The sequence below is a fragment of the Dermacentor silvarum genome, chromosome 11, assembly GCF_013339745.2.
Source record: "Dermacentor silvarum isolate Dsil-2018 chromosome 11, BIME_Dsil_1.4, whole genome shotgun sequence".
Classification (NCBI taxonomy): Eukaryota; Metazoa; Arthropoda; class Arachnida; order Ixodida; family Ixodidae; genus Dermacentor; species Dermacentor silvarum.
The window spans coordinates 94,076,371-94,097,439 of record NC_051164.1 but is presented as its reverse complement, the minus strand read 5'-3'; the positions used below and the strand labels follow the sequence as shown (position 1 = coordinate 94,097,439).

The 21,069-nt window shown below is 44.9% G+C and overlaps 2 protein-coding genes across 2 annotated transcripts in view; both read right to left on the bottom strand.

Moving 5' to 3' along the window:
- The window catches only part of LOC119433311 (alpha-crystallin B chain-like), a 407,637-nt gene that overhangs the window by 143,718 nt on the left and 242,850 nt on the right, over positions 1–21,069 (bottom strand).
- LOC119433504 (zinc finger protein 709) overlaps positions 1–21,069 on the bottom strand; it is a 37,666-nt gene that overhangs the window by 7,749 nt on the left and 8,848 nt on the right. The window contains exons 3-9 of the mRNA XM_037700742.2: positions 19,986–20,038; positions 16,419–16,539; positions 10,855–10,961; positions 5,996–6,047; positions 4,539–4,792; positions 3,518–3,874; positions 154–522 (exon numbers count right to left, since the gene is read on the bottom strand). Coding sequence (XP_037556670.1) covers positions 154–522; positions 3,518–3,874; positions 4,539–4,792; positions 5,996–6,047; positions 10,855–10,961; positions 16,419–16,539; positions 19,986–20,038 — 1,313 coding nt within the window. The remainder of the gene's footprint in view (positions 1–153; positions 523–3,517; positions 3,875–4,538; positions 4,793–5,995; positions 6,048–10,854; positions 10,962–16,418; positions 16,540–19,985; positions 20,039–21,069) is intronic.

Here is a 21,069-nt window from a genome sequence, read left to right as displayed (position 1 = left end):
CATAAGAAAGTAGTTAAGTATCGAACGGTAACAGAAGGTTCCTGTTCAAAAAAACAAACTATCGGGGCAGAACCTGTGAACTAGACTTTCTCGTTGCAGTCAGACTTCTCCGAGCTGCCAAATTATAAACTGCGAATTCACGCGAGAACTCACACTGACTGCTGCTCTTGCAGTGGCTCCCGGTTTTCGGCCATGTCGAGGGGTGCAGTCGTCGTCGCCGCCGTCCAGGTCGTCGCACTCGAGCCCATGCTGCGAGCGAACATGCTGCCTCCATTGGGTGACGACGAGGAATCCGCGGTGGCACAGCGCACAGACGTGCGGGTACTCGTGGGTGTGGATGCAGATCTCGTGGCGCTTCATGTTGCGCAGGTGGCTGAAGCGCAGCGGGCAGCGTGGACACTGGTAGGGGCGCTCACCCGTGTGCGTCCGTAGGTGTACTGTCAGTGCCGAGTTGTGCACGAAAGTCTTGGGGCACTGAGGGCATGCATATGGCTTCTCCTGTACGTGTGTCCGCAAGTGTACCTGTGAGCAAAAAATGAAGTGCCGTGATATAGGCGATCGGAATGATTGGAAAAAAAGTCGCACAGTGAGGGAGAAGAGAGCTGTTTCCCACTTTGAACGAAACTCTTTGCAAAGTTTGAATTAGCTTATTGTTTGAAGCCATACAATTGATTTGTTCGTGAGGTAAGACTATAACAGAAGCTAGTCTCCTTATTGGACTAGGGAACAGCACGAAAGACGAGGGTGCAGAAGAGGCACACACAACAACCACATGTAGCGCTGATTTGTTCCCTAGTTCAAGATGTTCAACCAACTAGCCGACACGTTCACTTTGTTAGACTCCTTATTGGCTTTTGGCAGTAGCGGCACACCCAGGATCTCTGCCGGGGGGGCGGGGGGGCCAGCACTTTGCATAATATGCAATTTCCTTGCTTTAGCCAAACGAATCCAACAGCAAATAAAATGCCTAATAATTCTAAGAACAATGACAACTAGGATGATGACAATGTTTATTTTTAAGCGTTTTACTCAAAGTCTTGAAGAGCTTGATAGGGCCAAGAAGCCGGTCTGCAGAGTAGTCCACGTGGTCATCCATTGAAGCTCTTACCTAAACGGTCGTGGCAGCAGTGAGTGGTGGCAGTGTCTGAGGCACTAATATAAATTTCTTCACAGGAAATTGTAAAAAAATGCGGTTTTTGCGCAAGTTTGCGAGTGTGCAGACGATTGCGTGTCTCGCATCTTAGTTGCAGTACTCAAAGGCGCAAGGAAAGAAAACGAGTCAAACTGCATGGCAACCCCTTAAAGGTGAACATTGCATCTTTTTTTCCACCTAGAGCTGCTTCAGTAGAATTCAATGCAAAGCCATCGAGCACGCGGTTGGCCCTCCTTGAACTTAAGAGTGAATGAATAAATACAGGGAAATGATAGAATGTTTTTGTTAATCAGGAAAATTTGACCTCAAGCCAACTCCTGAATTGTAATGACAATGTGAACAGAGCACTGAAGGTACACGTTGGACTGGTGGGACTGGACGTGTGGGGGGGGGGGGGGTTAGAAACTCCCCTCCCCCCCCTCCGGTCGGTGTGCCACTGGCTTTTGGTCTCATATGGCATGACCAGCAGCAGTAACTCACAGTAAGCACACAGTGGTGAAAACATTTGTATACATATAAGACATATACATACAGCAGAACCTTGTTTATAACTAGGGTTCAGTGTTTTTGGTTTTATTTTCTCTATGATTCGGGGTACTTTCGGTTTTTATTGCCACCAGAAAATTTGTTTGTTTAATAAATTATTCTAATGAACGTTAAATAGTGTTTTTCGGTGAATAACTTTCTGTGTCAAGCCAACCGTTTTTGTTTTCTCTCGACGCTGAAATGTGCTGTATTACTGCAGGTTCTGCTCTTCGACACTGTATTTGCATCCAATACACAGAATAGCAAAGTTTCCAGAAGCAGTCTGAACTGACGCAGTCAGAAACTTGGCACTGTGTCAAGCTCAGTGTCTTCGCACAGCGCCAAAAACACTACTGGCCGTGTACTTCAATGTGTCCTATCTTGGCACACTGTTAGGCACACTGTTGGCTGTATACTTGACGAGTCCGATGCCAAGCCATTTCGTGAAAGTTATGGTATTCTCGAAAGTGATTGCTCGAGAATACCACCCCTGCTGTCATGCCATGTGGTACCAAGAGCCAATCAAGGGATTAGGTTTTCCTTTAGATGCAGAAGTGCTCGTATTCCCAAAAGTGATTGCCTGAGAAGACCGCCCAAGCAATGACAAACAATATGCATGGTGAAAACATCCGCTTACAGACAGGTACATTTTAAAAAAGCACACACACCTAAAAGTCTTTTCACAATACTAAAGAATTGTTCAGGGCACGAAAAGTAAAGACGGCATTCTGACACAGCTAAAGTGACACCGCTAAAGTAAAAGCTAACTGGATAACAACATGCTGCGTGTCTGCAAACAAGGGCACATAGTGCAGGCAAAAAGAGCATATGACTATGTTGACAATTTTGTTTCGCAGTTCCTAGCTTTGAACAATTGTAGCCAAGTATACACTTTTGAAACCTTGAACAACCTGTCATTTAAGAAAGTTCATGCTTGTAGAGTTTGTCAGGCTATTTCCTGGCTGCGTGAAATTTGAAGCTAGCCCTGCTTTATCTTCATAATGTCAAACTCTGTGGCTTGTCCGTAGACAAGCCATAGAGCATGACAAGTTACAGGAAAGCTGCAGTGTGTGTTTGTAAGCATCGTTGTCATCAGCCGAATTTATGCCCACATTCACACAATGAGCAATAGAACAAAAAATTATAGGCATAAATGTTGAGAGACATGAAAACTTAAGAGGAAGAAGTGTCGTTCGGCAGCCTATATAATGTGCAGTGCAGATAACTAATGGTCTGTTGGAGTTATAGAATGGGTGCCAGCAGCACAGAGAACACTCGATACCAGTGTCGTCACAATCTTTAGAATGTGCTTAGGACGACATTCGCTGGTTCATCCTGAAACTTTTCTTTCAGGGCTTGTTAAGGATGGCTGATTGTCCAAAGAACATAAACTGCAAGATGTTTTGAGGACATTTTGTTCACTGTTAAAAGGTACCTGCAATTGAAATTTTCACAAATGGTTCGGTACATGAACAAAAGTGGTGCACTTCATGTAACGTCGTTTAGTAAGGCATTCAGCTTGATTTTGAATTTTGATTTTGGCTTGTTGGGAACGTCAGAAGATTAGGTGGTGTGATGAAATTAGGAAATTTGCAGGCATAGGATAAAGTTGGCATGTCGCAAGGCAGGGATAATTAGAAATTCGCGGGAGAGGCCTTCATCCTGTAGTGGGCATATGATGATGATCAGAATCAGAATCCACTTTATTTCCAACACACAAGTTGGGAGTCCCCCAGGCAAAAAGCTGTCGCAGACAGCTTGACGGGACCTGGGGGCCGACAGAGATGACAATGATAAGCTAGCTTAAACTGTAATCTGCTTCCTGCTGCCATGTCTCACCTGCAGGTAGCTCGAGCAGGTGAAGCGGAGGCCACACACGTCGCACATGTACGGGCGTTCTCCCGTGTGTATGCGCATGTGCGTCCGCAGGTTCCCCGCGTACTTGTAGCTCTTGTTGCACTCGGGGCACACGTTGCCGCCTGTGCTGCCGCTGTTACTGCCCTCAGAGCCACCACCACTCATCCCGTCGAGCGCATGTACTGCCCGCACGTGCCTTTGCAAGAACTGGCGCTGCGCGAAGGTCTCGCCGCACATCCAGCACTCGTGAGACCTTTTGGCCGAGGCTGAAGTTGCCGAGTCACCTGGCATGCCGCTTCCGTTGTTGTCACTGCTGGCGAAGACATCGTTGTCTCGTTTCTGAAACAAGTGAATGAGGCGTTTGAGTGTATGCCAGTGTCAGAACGTGGGCTCAGGTTAGGGATAGTATTCTCGAATCATCGCTTTCAGGGATATAATCACTTTTGCGAGAATTCACATGACTCGGACACGTCTGCGTCTATGGGCGACAACGTTCCTGCAACTCTGCCGAAGTGCCTAATCGCGCGAAATCTTGCAAAAGTGATACCCCTGAAATTGACTGTTTGGGAACACCACCCCAGATGGCTTTCAATAGATTTTTTACGATGCAATAGTGTTTATATCAGTCAACGGTGTAGTTAAGTGAGAATATAAAGCCTGTTTTCAAAGTCTACAGTTTTTTTTACAGCATTTACAAAGTTATTCTATCCATAAGTTGGTGAGATGTCTGGTTCTGAGAATGAGCCTATAATTGTGTTTCGAACGTTTTTTTTTTTTTTCATTGTTTTCTGAAAAAGCTTTCTCCCATGACTTGCACTGTTTTTTGATGCATAATGCTTGTGACATGCTTCTGAAAGTTACAACTTAATCAGGTACCCTAAAAATAGTGAAGGCACTTAGACGAAAGTTTCACTAACTTTGAATTGGTTACGACATTGGTTAGACAACTCCGTTTTTGTTTTAGCCTAGCGTGCCTAGAGATCGCAGGCATGCTTGCACTTACCTTGTCATGTAGGCGCAGGTGTACCCGGAAGTACTTCTTGCGGGAGAAGCGCTTGCCACACGTCGGACAGCGAAACGGTCGCTCACCCGTGTGCACCGGCAAATGCTCGCGCATGGTGGTCGCATTGTGGGTCGTGTACGGACACAGCGGGCACTGCAGCGGCATGCGTCGGCCGCTCTTGACTGCTGTCGACAGCGAAGATTGGCTCTTTGTGGCCATCCCGTTGCCACTGCCGCCATTGTTGTTTTTGTCCACTGCAGTTTTAAGGTTTTCATTTATTTACATGGAATTATTCATTTCTATTTATTTACACCATAAATGGCCGCATTGCAGCTTATGAACCACATGTGGCCTTTCTTGTCTCTACTTGCAGCTTGCAGCCAAATACTCAGTCAGGCAGTCGCTGCCTACTAATATATGAAATAACTCTACGAATACATGAAGTAACTGTCTATGAATACGCAAAATAACTCGCTAGCTTTTGCCAGACTTGCAATTGCTACAAACTTATGCATATGCAGTTTTCACAAACTAGTGAGGGTAATCATCATCACATTCTCATTCATCATAATATTCTCATCATCATCATATTCTGGATGCCAAGAAATTTTGCCACATTGTCGAATGGGCTATCTTGTCAGCTATGGTTGGCTCAAAGGGCAGCTAGTCCTAGTCTGAGTGGCTTAAAATAGAAATGTGGAAGAATTCAGCAACATGGCAGAATATCTGAGTTTCCAGAATATCATATATGTATCTCAGTGTTTCGTTGTTTGGAGAACAAGCAATCAATATAAGATCTAGAACTTCTGTGTTTTGTTGCGGCTATCAAACTTATGATGGGCTGTTTTGTGATTCTCTAAAAATGTGTCTGCCCACCCAACACAGATTTACTCAATACCTACATAACCTCAAGGGCGTTCCGGCACGAGGAAGGACAAGTGACAAACAGTAATCGCGTCACTGTGATTTCACTGATGCTGTTACTTTGTATAGGAAAATGTGTGCGATTGTATCACTGTCTGCTGCCGAGATGTCGGTGTATATGGGGCCACCCAAGGTTTTACTTTATAAATGGAAGAGGCAAAATTAGAGGTATAAACTCTGAAAATTTTGCACCTTTTGCAGCTTGCCTTGTCCCCAAACAATAATCATTGCCTATCTTGCATGCCTTTCTTTCCTTTAGCTCTGCACGCACAGTACTTCCAGGTCACGAATGGCATGTCCGTCAACGTAAGATAGCATTCTTGACAGGAAAGTAGCGACCGCTGAGTTTTCAAGGAAGGAAATGCCAGCAACACAGGTGATTATTGCTTGAGGATAAGACACACCCCAAAAAGTGCTCAGATTTTTTAGAGTATACTGCTGGAAGCAGTGGTCTAAGCAGCCAATCTGTATATCAAGGTCATATAAGGTATCATCCATTCTCTACTTCTGCGAGCGAGTGGAAAACTTCTTACCAAGCATATTGCTGCTCGAGCTTGCTTGATTGTTGGCCCAGGGTCCTGCAGTCTAAGAAGTTTAAATGTTAGCACACTGACCCTTGCGTTTAATAAAAACATTCCTAGCTGCTTTACACAATATGGATAGCAGCGCCACTCCTTGACTGAAGTGGTTGCTGTGTTTCACTGACACCCCATGGAAATTACCGATTTAAGATTTTGTCGTTGGGCGCACTTGGCATAACCTTGAATGCACAGGAGTGATGGTGCATCTCTAGGCAACTCCACACTGTAGGAACCATTGATGAGCATTCTAGATCACGTGTGTTGCTTATTGGTTTATTTATTTATTGTAGGGGAGGTGTATTACAAAATGTACAAAAAGGATTAACACAAATGTACATATAGTAATGCAAAAAGGCCCAGGCCTCTGAATGGCGTCAGGAAACTTGACAGGTTTATGAAATGTGCATGCAAGCTCTTCTATGTTGCATTTTGCAGGATAGTGATCCTGTGCCTGCGTGGCAAGACGTGGAGACCTCCACTCCGCGACCCGTGCGACCCAGTAAGTCTCCGAAATCGGTCTTGTTTACATTACACCATCTCTGGGATTGACTATATTACTTGGTGAGAAATCGACCGAGCAGATATGCTAAAACCCTAGCAGGAAGGGAAAGAAAGCTTTGGTTTAATAAAGTAATTATGGAATAAACGACACACTGAAAAAATAGACAGTGATGGCAATGCTGCAATATTTGCAGGTAACAAATAGGGAGTAAGTAAACACTACACAAGCACTGGCAACCATCCTAATGAAATAACAAGAACTTGATTACATTTAGAGATGCAAACGGTGAGATGCACAACAATGGCTGTGCAAATTAAGGGGTAGGATAGGATAGGAATAAACTTTATTTTTTCAACGCTTATGACTGTTGGTGCCTGGGGCTACCATCGGTAACAATTATGTTGGGGCAATGAGTTCCCATGTTTGAATCATGAAGGGAAACAATGAGGATTGTAAAACACTGAGGGGCGTGGCCACTGCATTTCACTGACACCCCACAAAAATTTCTGTGTGAAAAATTTGTGAGTTGGGTACTTTCGGCACCTGCTCAAATGCATTGTAGTGAAAGCATGTCTCCTGAGCCACTCCTCGTGAAAATTGTTGAGAAGCATTACTGAAGCGTAGTGTCTTCTTCAGTCAAGGGGCAGTACTGTGGTTTACTCAGATGGCTGGATGGTACATAATTCAAGAGCACAACCTCTGGGCAAATTGGTATTGAATCTCTGAGTGCATGAATGATGCAGACAGAGACAAGAGTGGACGTGTACCTGCCGCGGTGGCTTAGTGGAGCATTCTGCTGCTCGAGCATGAGGTCGTGGGTTCGATTCTTGGTTACAGTAGCCGCATTCTCGTGAGGGATGGAATGCAAAAATGCTCACGTACTTAGATTTAAGTGCACATTAACCCTTTAACTAACAAGACATCAAGGACTTGACCCAGAATTTTTTTGTTGCTTAATTTTTTCTTCATATTGCACAAATACATTCCAAATGAAATTTGAAAATCTTTCTCCAAGAACTATGTGCGATAAGTAGGTCAAAAATATTGTTGAACTGTCAGCTAAAGGGTTAAAGAACGCCATGTGGTCAAAATTATTGACCCTTTTCGTGGCGATCCCATGGGCGCTGCCATGTTTCATCACGTGGTAATGTGTCCATTGCTTGCCTCAGCTGCTTCCGTTGCCTCTGTGTTTACAATGGATGTACATGACGCCCAGTGCGGCTTAGGAAACCTCAGTTTCGGGAGATATCGTAGACGCCGATTGGGTGGATGACAGGAATCTTTGGCCACAGCTTCAGAGGACATGTAAAAGTGGTTTCGGAGCTCATTAAACTTTGTCTAAATGGCGCGAGCAGCGTATATGGGCTTGTTCTAAAAACAAGGCTGAAAATGTATTCCAAGCTATCCAAACTTTCCGCTTATGAATTGAATCAGGATCAGTGTGTTTTGCTCTTCATTCTTTATTTCACAAATACTTTGAAGCAGCGGCTTGTCACGTTTCTGACTCAGTGAAGTTGGCCAGTGTGGTCACTATCCGATTATTTTCTGCCTAATTGCTCGTGGGTGTACTCGGTTGCAATAAGATGTGTTCTTTCTGCACACAAGGCTTAGAATGTAGCTGTTCTGTACTTTGTAATAGCTTGTAGCAAAGATGTATTATCGCTACCCTGTCAAAAAAAGCAATCGACTTCAATTGGGAAATTTCCAATTGGTACCAATGGGAAGAATTCCAATCGTAAGTTAGTACATATAATTGGACCAATTGGACCAGCTGGAACGTGTACAATTGGTTTTTGCTGGAGTGACCAATTGTACCTAATTGGTACCAATGGACAATTCAGTTAACTTGGGCCAAACTTTAAAAATATGCAAATGGGACGTAGCTGGTCAGAACCAAGATAATGTTATTTGCCGTTGCTTGGAGATACTCAGATTATTTTTTTCATTCTGCCTAATTAGATAATTAGTCATAATTAATTAATCAACTTCTCAAATATTATAATTAGACGAAAGGTGTCAGTGAGAACATTGTAGAGCAACATGAGAAACTACCTGATGCAGCTTTCTGTTGCTCAATATGTGCTACATAAAAGTGTTTTTTCGAGTGTCAAAGAAGCCCGCGAATACACGCAAAATTGCCACTGTTACTGGCTGCTCGAGGCACTTCGCGTGTATTCGCGGGCTTCTTTGACGCTCAAAAAAAAAAAAAAAAAAAAACACTTTTATGTAGCACATATTGAGCAACAGAAAGCTGTATCGGTAGTTTTTCATGTTGCTCTACAATGTTCTCATTGACACCTTTCGTGTAATTATAATTTTTGAGACGTTGATTAATTAAATAAGACTAATTATCTAATTAGGAAGAATGAAAAAACAACCTGAGTGTCTCCAAGCGACGGCAAACAACTTGGTTCTGACCAGCTACGTACCATTTGCATATTTTTAAAGTTTGGCCCAAGTTAGCTGAATTGCCCTGTATACCCCACAAAGCAAACCTAAATAGGATTCCAGCTGTCATAAACAGGCTTGCTATAGCTTTAGTACTGCATGCATATATAGCTATAACTCATTCCAGTTACACTGAATGGGTTCATACGCTGGAAATGTGATTTCCCAGTTGGTTACGTTCTAGTTTATTCCTATTAATTGGCAGTCCAATTAGACTTAGTAGTTGGGAATGTAAGGTGGGCCTAGCTGGTTCAAACTGGCAAGTCCAATTGGACTCAACTGGTTGCATCCCTGACTCAATCGTAACCAATTGGAGGTAAGGATTTCCCACTTGGTTGGAACCAAGTCCAGTTGGACTCAATTGGTTTCACTTTGACTCAGTCGTAACCAGTTGGAACTTGGGATTTTTCCAATCGTGGTGCTGTCGGTGTAGTCACTGTCACCCATGCTTTGGAGCATTGATTGAAGTGTGCGCCTATTCACATATTTTTAATACGTAGGCAATAGAGTGTGCATAACTTTGCGTGTGAGTTGAGGTAGATGGGTGTAGATAATGTGCGTGAAACTTACTATGCCAGGAAGCGGCGCTACTCCCTTTGTCATTACTTTTGACGATAGGTTATCGATACAATGCTGGCGAATAAGTGAAATTTTTTTATCCACGAGAAAAGTTGTGCATTGAGAAGGGCTGTCAACACAGGCTGTCCGTATGTAGCAATGGTTCGTGAACTTGGTTACACATATTCTTTCCTTTCCTTATTATGCCAGTCACTATTTTTGCAGCCAACTACTGCACACGTCTTCAAACCACCGCTCCACATTTTGCAGCATGAATGGAGCACAGTGCGTGAGCGAAAACCCAGTTGCATTTCCGACAGCTGATCGCGCAGAAACAGGGCAGAAGCGGTAATGGTTTCGTATTCGTGCACTTTCGTTGAGGCAACGAGTGGCGCGCCGCCGAAAGCACCATCTCGTTTCCCGAGAACAAACTGCTCCGCGAAAATGGTCAATACGAAGCCCCCGTCCCAACTTCCACATCGCTCATATCCCATATGTTTCCATTAAAGAGCTTCTCTCTCTCTAAATGCCATAATTTGATTCTTCTTATGGCATAGGACATGTGCGCACCTTGTCCCTGTGAGCATTGTTGAGTGCTCATATGTTAGCATACTCACTAATGAGTACACTGACTCGTACTCGCTTCACCCTCATTTCACATGGGTGTGACTGAGCGTGAGTGAGTGATGAAGGGTGTGAGTCGACGGGAGCACATAATCGGGAGGAAGCGCCTGTGAGTTTGAGTCGAGACGTGAGTATGAACAGGAGTTAGTGCTGCGGCAAGATTAATGGACATGAGTATGAACATGAGTGACTGTCGGCGAGTGTGAGTGGACGTGACTACAAAACCGAGGGAGCATTAGTGATTATGAGTGGTCGCGAATAGAAAGGTGAGTGAACACGTGCCAACGAGTGTGAGTGTGCATTAGTGTGAGCGAGTACGTGGCCTGCAACAATACTGCTGAGTGAGTACGAGTGACTGTCGGCTTATCCTGCCGACCTATGTGAGCGCTTACTGACAGAGATGGCCAAAGTAGTCCAAAGTGTGGTGAAGCAGGCCTGTTGGTGTATGATCTTGGAATACTAGTGTGGTACAAACGAAATGCGGACACACAAGCCCAATGGACACATCAGCACCGTATCTCTGTTCATGGTTCTCGTGCCATTTTCTTTATGTTCTTATTTACAATCTTGCTTGTCATGCGCTAGTATTCCATGCTGGAATGCAATGCACTGAATGCACTATGCAATGCATGGTCTCCTTCCAGCATTTATTTCAAGGACACAGAAGAATGCAACCTACCTCGCCAACTTCAAGGCACACCTGAAGTGGCACGCCACCATGCACATCTTCAGACTCAGACTCCGTGTGGTCATGGCTGCCGGTGCCGACATTGTTTGGAGCAGAAGCTGCAATATTGATGGCAACGTTGGTGCGAGGCTATTATAGGTAAGCTGATATGTCACCAATAAGCTTATGTAGAAATGCAAAGATAGTATGCAAATGCACTGTGAAATCTGCCAGGCTCTTTTCAATACTATATCCCTTTCAGACGCTGAGTGCACATTTGTGAACGCTAGAAAAGTACACCAAAAGCAACAACACTGATGAAAACAATAATTTGTCAAGTGTGTCACGTGCATCTTGAAACAATTCTGATTGGACCTGTGCTGAAAGTTTGAATAATATGTGTAAAGTGTTTTAGTAAAATGAGTTGGACGGTCAGTGACTGGGTGTTTACTTTCGGTGCTAATTTGTCATGTATTGGGTTTGCTTTCATTATTTTTGAAATGTTTTACATTAGGCATATATTTCAAGTAGCTGGTTAGGTGATTTCGAAGTATGTTTGACAAAACAAAACATTTTATGTTCTTAATGTATAACATTCCTGTAGAGAGTTCTTGCACTGAAGTCCACATTTTGTAAGCTTGACAAAACTCACTGAAGAATTGAGAATTGTCAACTCGTTCTGCAACTGCATGTTTTTCCTGATTCTGAAGATGCGAGAAATGTGGTGAAACTAAATTTTCAATGGACAGAATTAATTCGCACCTGAAGGGGATATAGTCAGTCAGCACAGTATTGTGAGGGACAACACAAAGACCGTGATGTGTCAGAAAGAAAGACGCGGAAAGGTGAAATATTTTTGAAGTAAGAATGCTATATAAACTATGCAAACACGCAAAACTCGAACATACACGGATATCTGCCATGTATATATTGTTACGGCGCAACCAAGAAAGCGCCAGTCAGAAGAAGACGATTTGACATGTAGAGGTGGAATCGGTCTCGACAGCCATCTTGTTTATGTATCGTTGTCTCTCTTGTAAATATTGTAAATACATCTTTATATGGTGACTTCCACATCGTAACAAATTGGTGGAGGTGCCGGGTATCGATCCCAGTACCTTTCACACCTCTCAATCCTGTACCTTGAAGCCATGACTCCTGCAGCCCTTTTTTCCCGTCCCAGTGAGCCAAACAACTTGCCTACAGTGCCATTTGTGCAGGCAATAATCCATGAAGAACTGGGTAATCTTGGAGTTCATTCTGTATGTGCCGTTGCCACTCCACAGCTGTCCCAATGCTCCTTGTTCATCCACTTGTCAGCGGTATCCTGCACGCTACCGAAATCCAGCCGAGTGGCGAACCGCGGACGATTGGCCAGTATGTTTTGCCTGCCACATATCGCTCACGTTGCTCGCCATTGTAATAACCGCACTGTCTCCTCCCCTCGACGACCACCATTCCCCAGTTATTATCGCCCTTAACAGAGCCAGCGTCGTTACCAGCTGCAATTTGAACCGCAACAGCCAAACAATGAGGCTCGTGCCCCTTGGAACAGTCCCTCGTCGTCATTCCGACGTCACCAGTCCCGTTTGCTACCAGCTCGTCAACCATTGTCCCTATCACTACAGGCACGTCGTCCACCGTCCCCCAATGCAGCCCCGATGCCGGACTCTGGAAAACTAAGCGATGCAGCTCCCGGAGGCGATGCTGCATTGACGACTCGACCGCAAAACCCTCTGGTCACTTTGCCGACCAAACAGAACTTGATGGACGTTGTAGTCAGTGGCGTCAGTGTCCCAGCACTCATTGACACTGGCGCCCACATATCCGTGATGAGTGCCTGATTGTGCCGACGCCTGAACAAAGTTCTCACACCCGCTGCATTACGCACCCTCCGCGTTGCTGACGGAGGAACGCCTACCGTGATTGGTATGTGCACTGCTTGCATTGGCATCACGGGGTGCCTAACCACTGTATTGTTTGCCATTTTGGAACAATGCCCCTATGACGTTATACTCGGCTTAGACTTTTTATCGTCCCATTCAGCCCTCTCTGACTGCGCGTCTAGTGTCATTCAGCTTGAGCTACCCCACGGCTGTTATAGTGCACCAGTCACACCACCATGGTTATGCTCTGGCGAGGACATCCGCCTGTCACCTCAAGCCACTACGTACGCCACTGTAATGTCGTTTCCATCTGTTCCTGATGGTGTCTATGTGCTATGTCCCACCGCTGACATACTGCTAGAAAAAAATTTGGCCATTCCCGATACCATTCTCACTATCACAGGCAATCGGGCTTCACTCCCTCTCTTTAATTTTAACTGCTCGCATCAAATTGTTTCCAGAGGCATGTCTTTGGGCGACATCTTGCCTATCAATGATAGCGAGATAATGGCTTTTGATGCCGAAATTCCATCGCCCTCTACAAGAACCCCCTAATTCAACTACAAGATTTTCACAGACGATTTTAGCAAAATGCTTGCACCTGAACTTCTTCCTGCACAAGCTGCTGACCTCCGCCGTCTCTCGGACACTTACAGCAGCAACATTTTCAACCTTGACGGCCGCCCTTTAGCCCAGACATTGGTGGTCACCCACTGTATTTACACCGGAGACGCCAATCTGATACGCTGCTGGCCATATGGTGTTTCACATGCTGAACGACAAGTGATACGAGAAGTCGATAAGATGTTGACTAAAGGCGTTATCGAGCCATCTTGCAGTCCGTGGGCTTCCCCTGTTGTCCTTGTCGGGAAGAAGGATGGCAGTTGGCGCTTTTGTGTCGATTACCGGCACCTCAACAAGATCACGCGCAAGGATGTCTACCCCTTGCCAAGTATTGATGACGCTTTGGACTGCTTGCACAAAGCCAAGTACTTTTCATCCATAGACCTTCGATCAGGCTATTGGCAAATCTTGGTAGATGACATGGACCGTGAGAAAACTGCCTTGATCACACCTGACGGCCTCTACCAATTCAAGGTTATGCCGTTCGGCCTTTGTAGTGCCCCGGCAACCTTTTGAAAGAATGATGGACTCCTTACTTCGTGGCTATAAATGGTCCACATTTCTGTGTTATCTAGAGAATGTGATAGTCTTTTCACCAACTTTCGTGTGCCATCTAACGTGTCTATTGGCCATTCTTGCTGTTTTCCGATGTGCCGGCCTGCAATTGAACTCATAAGTGCCACTTTGGACGTCGTTAAATTACTGTTCTTGGCCATCTCGTCAGTGCTGCTGGCGTTCAACCCGACCTAGACAAGATTCATGCTGTCCAGAAATTTCCTGTTCTGTCTTCCACTGCAGACGTAAGAAGCTTTGTTGGACCATGCTCGTCCTTCTGTCATTTCATCATGAATTTCGCCGACACTGCTCGCCCACTTACCGACTTACGTAAGAAGGACGTTGCTTTCACATGGAGCCTTGCTCAGACCAAAGCCTTCTTTGCCCTTGTACGCTTGCTAACGGCTCCCCCATTACTGGCTCATTATGATCCATCAGGCTCCCACTGAACTTCACATGGATGCCAGCGGCCATGGAATTGGGGCTGTACTCGTTCAAAGGCAACTTAACGTAGAGTGCGTGATTGCATATGCCAGCCACCTCCTATCACCCGCCGAGAGAAATATTTCAATTACTGAACGGGAGTGCCTGGCGTTAGTTTGAGCAGTAGCCAAATTCCGCCTCTGCTTGTACGGCCGCACATTTTATGTGGTTACCGATCACCACGCCTTGTGCTGGCTCTCGTCACTCAAAGACCTCACTGGACGATTGGGTAGATGGGCGCTACGGCTCCAAGAATATTCATTTGCTGTTTTACATAAGTCAGGCCGCTTGAACAGGATGCCAATTGCCTCTCCTGTTATCCTGTCGACAACCCTGAATATGATGCGCATGACAACGATGCTTGCGTACTAGCCATTTGTGATCTGTGTGACATTCCCGCTGAACAATGGCGTGATGACTGCTTACATGTTCCCATTGATCGTTTCAATTCTGCACGTTCGGAGCCCACGCTGCACATGTTCGTGCTCCGCGATGACATTCTCTATTATTGCAGCTAACGCCCTGAAGAACCAACATTTTTACTCGTCCCGCGCCATCTCCAGGCATATGTTCTTGAGCAGTTGCATGACGCACCTACTGCAGGCCCCCTCGGCATTTCTCGTACTTACGATTGTGTATGGCGCCGCTTCTACTGGCCAGGCCTGTACCGCCCTGTGCGCTGCTACGTTGCAACTTGTGCGCTGGCGCCGCAAAAAACCTGCTGTGCTGCCCGCCGGACGCCTTCACTCCATCGATGTGCCCTCTGAACTATTCTTCCGCGTCGGTCTCGATCTTAGAGGCCCTTTTCCGACGTCGAAATCTGGCCCTAAGTGGGTTGTTGTCGCGACTGATTACACGACCTGGTACGCAATCATGCGTGCTTTGCCCACAAGCTGTGCAACTGAGGTGGCGGATTTCCTTTTACATGACGTCAGTCTCCATCATAGCGCACCCCAGCAGCTCCTCACTGTTGCTGCTGCACCTTCTTCTCCCGAGTTGCTGAATACCTCCTTCGCTCCTTTTCTGACGAGCACAAGCTTTCCACTGCCTACCACCCGCAGACAAATGAATTCACAGAGCAGGTCAATCGCACGTTGACAAAAATGCTATGTATGTTTCTGATGACCACAGTGATTGGGACAGCACGTTACTATTCGTGACCTTCGCCTATAATTCGCCCCGACACGAGACCGCTGGCTTTTCATCATTTTACCTTCTGTTTGGCCGGCACCATACTCTGCCCTTTGGCACCATTGCTTCCTTCCTCGACGAACACTCCCACTGAATATGTTCAAGACGTCTTTGCCCGGGCTCACTCAGTGCGCCAGATTGCCGGCTCCTGGGTCACTGAGTCTCAAGCTGCACAAAAGATCCGGTACGACAGCCGACATCGGGACGTTCGATTTCCTCCTGGCTCCGTTGTCCTCTTGTGGACACCATGTCGCTGCATTAGCTTGTCTGAAAAGCTGATGCCGCGCTACACAAGGCTCTACACGATATTGCATGAGCTTGGCGATGTTAACTACCAGATCGCTCCGCTGGACTCGCCTGTCCCCACTGATGTTGTGCATGTGTCTCGGCTGAAGCCTTATTTTGCCGCGAGTTCACCTCCCTTATAGTTAGTGCCAAGACGACGCCTTTACTGGTGGGGGTTATGTTACCGTGCAACCAAGAGTGGCGGCAAAGTCAGAAGACGACTTTATATAATACATCTTTATATACATCCTTATAAATACATCTTTTTATATGACTTCCACATTGTAACAATATAGAGACAGAGAGACGACTATTGACCATGCTGCTGTCCACTTTGTAGCAGGGTGTTTGTCATGTGTATCGCTATTCTTTTGTACTGGGCCAATGCCTGTCAAAGCACTCTTGCATTTAATATGACCTACAGTGCATAAGTGATTCAGCACGTGCTATCGTGCAGTAGGTCATACTGAGCACAACAGTACATTCACGAAACAAAATGAAATTGAAAGCAGAAAATTAACTCTGCACGTATTTCATCATGCAGAAGTGCACCTGATGAGGTTGATGCGCTTTTCTTCAGTGTTCGGCAGACTGCAGTTGCTGAATAATCACATGCTTCAAAGGCTGAGGACCTATTTGGTGATGCTTCTGGTGATGAGGTAGGTTCCTCCTTCTGCATGCAAATTAAAAAATAAAAAAAAGTTTCTGCAATCAATTTTTACTTATGATAATGCAATGGCAGAGAACGCACCGTACAATTAATGTCGAAGAGGCCAAACGAATGCCCACTGTCCCATGTTAATTTAGTTTGCAACACTGCTGATGCCTTGCAGATGTCACCACAGAGTGGGTAACAAATGATAAAAGTATGGTACGTGAGAACAGTCTTGTATACAGAGTTGTAGTATTGGGGGGGAATGCATACAAAAGGCCAATCGGCTTTCAGTCAATATCTGAAATGTTATCTACATTGTCACATTGTAGTGATGGTAAAGAACCAGACACTAGCAAAACTGGGAGTAATGAACTTAATGCTTGATTGGGCAAACTTGTGCGCAGAAAGACAGGTACAAAACGTACTGAAAGACAAAGCACAGTGAAAGCGGCAAGGACAGTCGTCAATCATCGAAACCTGATCTACAGTTCAGACACATTGTTTATTTATACATGACTTGTTGTACATTCCAGTGTAATTCGCTGGTGCTTGTGTGTGTTACTGAATGTACAACACTATTCGTGCTGTGCACGCAATCTGATTACACAAGGTTTGGCAACAACATAGACAACAGGTAGAATCGGCGACAACATTCGAGAAAGTTATGATTCAGCAAGGCACGTCTTGCACTGATCAATAGCTTTTAACATTTGTTAGCCGGTCAAAAACAATCACGGGAAAAAGATCTATACACGTGTGTCTATACCAACCGTTTTGACTGCATGCGGATCAAATCATTCCTCTCTGTTATCATTTGCAGAAATGAAAGATGCTTATCTGGGCTGCTTATCTGGACTAATAAAAGGCTGTGTCAATCCCTAGTAGCATGACCTACCGAAAATACACCTCAGATTTGCCACTGTTTAAGTTCCCTTTAATGATTTTAACCATGTATTGTACACGAGAAATTCTATGCTTCTCTGAGGTGAGCTTTAGGTATACTTTTGCTATAACTTAAATACTACGTAATACCTGGCCATAGTGACTAAAAATGAGTCACCACATATTTATGTGCCATTACATCATGCTTTTTACCAGCCTGCACAACTTTCGATTATGCTTCACCAGTCAGTAATCTGACCGGCCCCAGCTCTATGACACTGGTGTATGGTGGATATGTCCATATGTGACAGTGCAGAACTGCAGACTACAGAAAACTTCTGTAAATTCTATTTTTACGGTGCCCTGAGAAATTGGTTTGAATTGTCTGTTTCAGTTAAACAGTGCATTCGAAATTTGCTATTAATTGAACATTTAGTTAATGAAAATATCTCACTCTACAGTGGTCTCAAATGGCATCCACAAGCATACACTGTGCAGTGAAAGTGATACAGCTTTCTTGATTACTTTACACCATCATTACTTCTACTTCATTTAGTCACACTGCACTGGAGCTAAAGTCTCGAAGTTGAAGTATAAAGACAAGCAATATTTTTTCTGCGAGAGAATCTGCCAGCATTAATCTTTCTGTAGTCAGGGACAACATAAGAATGCAGTGGAAAATATATACTGCCTGTCCAACTCAAAGACAATCTGTACAGATGTGCCAGCCAATTACGTTCACTCGTTTTTGTGACATATGGTGGAGGTGAACTTTCAAAGTCTGAATTTCTTGGGAGCAATTATTTTTTGCACTGTGGGCACTGAGGCCAGATTTTGGATGGAGCTTAAATGAGGGTGGTAATTAAGAAATGAGACAAGGGTGGTATTGTGGCCGAAGCATGTACAGAAGGTGGTATTATAGACAGAGTGATAGCAGTGTTGTAGGCGGAACTTCTACTGAGGGTGGTATTGTAGGCAGAGTGAGGGTTGTTGAAATGCCTGTTTCAAGTATTGTGGTAGCGTCGTCTGCTACACTGGGTGGCACATGGATGCCAACAAAAAGATGTTCGCAGGAGCACGCATGCCATGCGAAATGCGGTGCATAGGCACGAGATAGAAAAAAAGAATATCTGAGGAGGAGGTGATGCATTGTGTCACGGTCTCAAGGCTTGTCCGCCCCCGACGACGAAGCCTGCTCTTTCTTCCGAAAAGGCTCTCACCTTTGCATTTGGTGAGCCTGTTGTATCAACGACACAATGACCTGTTGCAAATGTTATCTTTTCGCACGTATAAGATTGGGATCACTGCAGACGTTCAGAAGGCGTTTCTGCAGATATTAATCATGTGCGTCGACAGGGATTTGCTGGGATTCCTGTGGTTTGAAAATATGTCGACGGGAGTAGATCTAATTTGAGTGAAAGAGTATCGAACGACTCGTGTTCCTGTTGGTACTACATTGAGTCCGTTTCTACTCAGCACGACTCTACGATACCATTTCCAGCACGGCTGTGAGCCTTATAAGACTACTGTACTAAAGTAATCTAAATGCTTTTATGTAGATGACATGCTGACTGGAGTTGAGAACAACAAGGCCGCTCGCCAGCTGTATGACGATGCTACACACATATTTGCTGGCGCAGGCATGAAACTGCAAGAGTGGGCAACCAGCAGTGCTGAAATGCGGGGCTACATTGAGAAGAAAGAAGAGTCCAGTACGCCTCATAAGACAAAAATATGGGGCCTCACGTGTGACACTAAAGAAGACACTCTAAGCGTGAATGTACAACTAGTATTGTAGTAGTTGAAGGAAGAGGAGCCCACAAAACAATTCATTTTGCAGACTTCAGCACAAATGTACGACCCACTCGGCTTTTTGGCACCGTTTCTAATCCGAGTCAACATACTTTTTCAACAAGGGTATAGTATTGTGGCTGGAGCTTGTTCTGAGAGCATTACTGTGGACAAAGGATATGCTGAGGGTGTTATCGAAGGCGGAGTGATGACATTAATGTGGGCAGAGTGAGGGTGGTGCTGTTGGTGGAGCTTTTACTGATTTTTTAGGTTGTAACCGAGTATAGGTACAAATTTGTATCTCATCGTTGTTTCGTTAGGTCTTGTATAGTGGATAATAGTACACTGGACTTTTATTAACGGGGGTTAACTGGGTTGATAAGCATGGGGTACATAGGAATAGTTGTGGTTACATGGAGCTACAGAGAGTAGAATGTGCTCAGAAGGGGCGGCTGACGAGCACGAGAGGAGCAGGAGGAGACTAGATGCAATTTGATACTTCGTCTGCTTCAAGTTCACAGAGGAGGAGAGTTACGCGACAGTGAGCACAGGATTCACAAGGAGCGCGTGGCCGGCATGTCGCACTGTACGTATGGGATGGTGATGCCATCTCTTGATCCTTCTTGTAACAATCGCATTAAGGCATAACAAGTTACACCAAAGAAAGATATGTAGGGACTTCTCTGTAGATATGCAATCGTTCACTGACCATCAAAGATTAACACTACCAAGCACGAGGTAATGAATACTGGTAAAAGAAAAAAGTAAAAAAAAACCACACAACTGTTTACCTTTATAGTAAGGTGTGGAATACAGGAGCTCCTGTACAAGTCTGGTGTCACATCTGTGGAACAAAGACAAAATGAAATACAACTTCGTAATTAACAAAAGCAACTTGCCTAACTTAAAGGAAAAAGGTCTAAATCCACAGAACATTGAAGCATTTCTCAGGATCAGGCTCAGAGTAATTGACCCACTAGCTCACTGGAATTAAATGTTACAGAATACAAAAACATCATATCTACTACTGAGATTTTAGTGCATACTAAAGAATCGCAGGTAAGCAAAATTAATCTGGAGCTACGGCCTGCCCGTCCCGACGTGGGAGCGGCCCGCGGTGGCTCCTTCCCCGTAAGGGGGTCTCGGAGTCGCTCCTCAGGACCTAAAGTTCATTGTCTGTCTGTCTCTGGTATGGTATTTCTCATAGCCAGATTGTGGCTCTGGGATGTAAAACCCAATTAATTAATTGCAGACAGACCTTTTGTGTAACGGAATATCTATATCTATATAATGAAAAGCAGGCACATGCCCGGTGTGCCACTCCCTGGCTATGCAACTGAAACACAGGTAATATAGGGCAACATTTACTGCATTCATAGGTGCCAAACTAGTTCTGCTAAAAGATCCGTTGCCTGATATTGTAGTGTGACACAACTGTCTTTTGATGCCAATAGTAGTAGTAGTAGAGGCTCAATGGCACTGTGGCAGCTTAGGCCATAATGCCCCAAAACACATGGTATGCGAGTAAAAATTGGAGGACCCTTAAGCTTCGCCTTTAAGAGTGGAACGCGATAGCGTTATCAGGCTCGAATGGGTAAGTTGGCTTTTGCACTGCAACCCAGAACGTGGGAAAGCCAGCTTACAAAGACAAAGCTTACACCGATCCCCTTAAAGTCGGCTTCACTTTTAAACAAAAATGCATTGCTGGGAAGACGTTTTTCCTGGGGAAATATGAGTTGTGTTATATTAAAATGTGAAGGCCCCAGCACCTTTTAAATTATTTTGTTAATTGTTTGCTATTTCCCCGACGCGTGCGCGTGTCCGAAATGCATTAGGCAGGCAAAATCCCAATTTGACCTGCCGAGGATGCGAGCG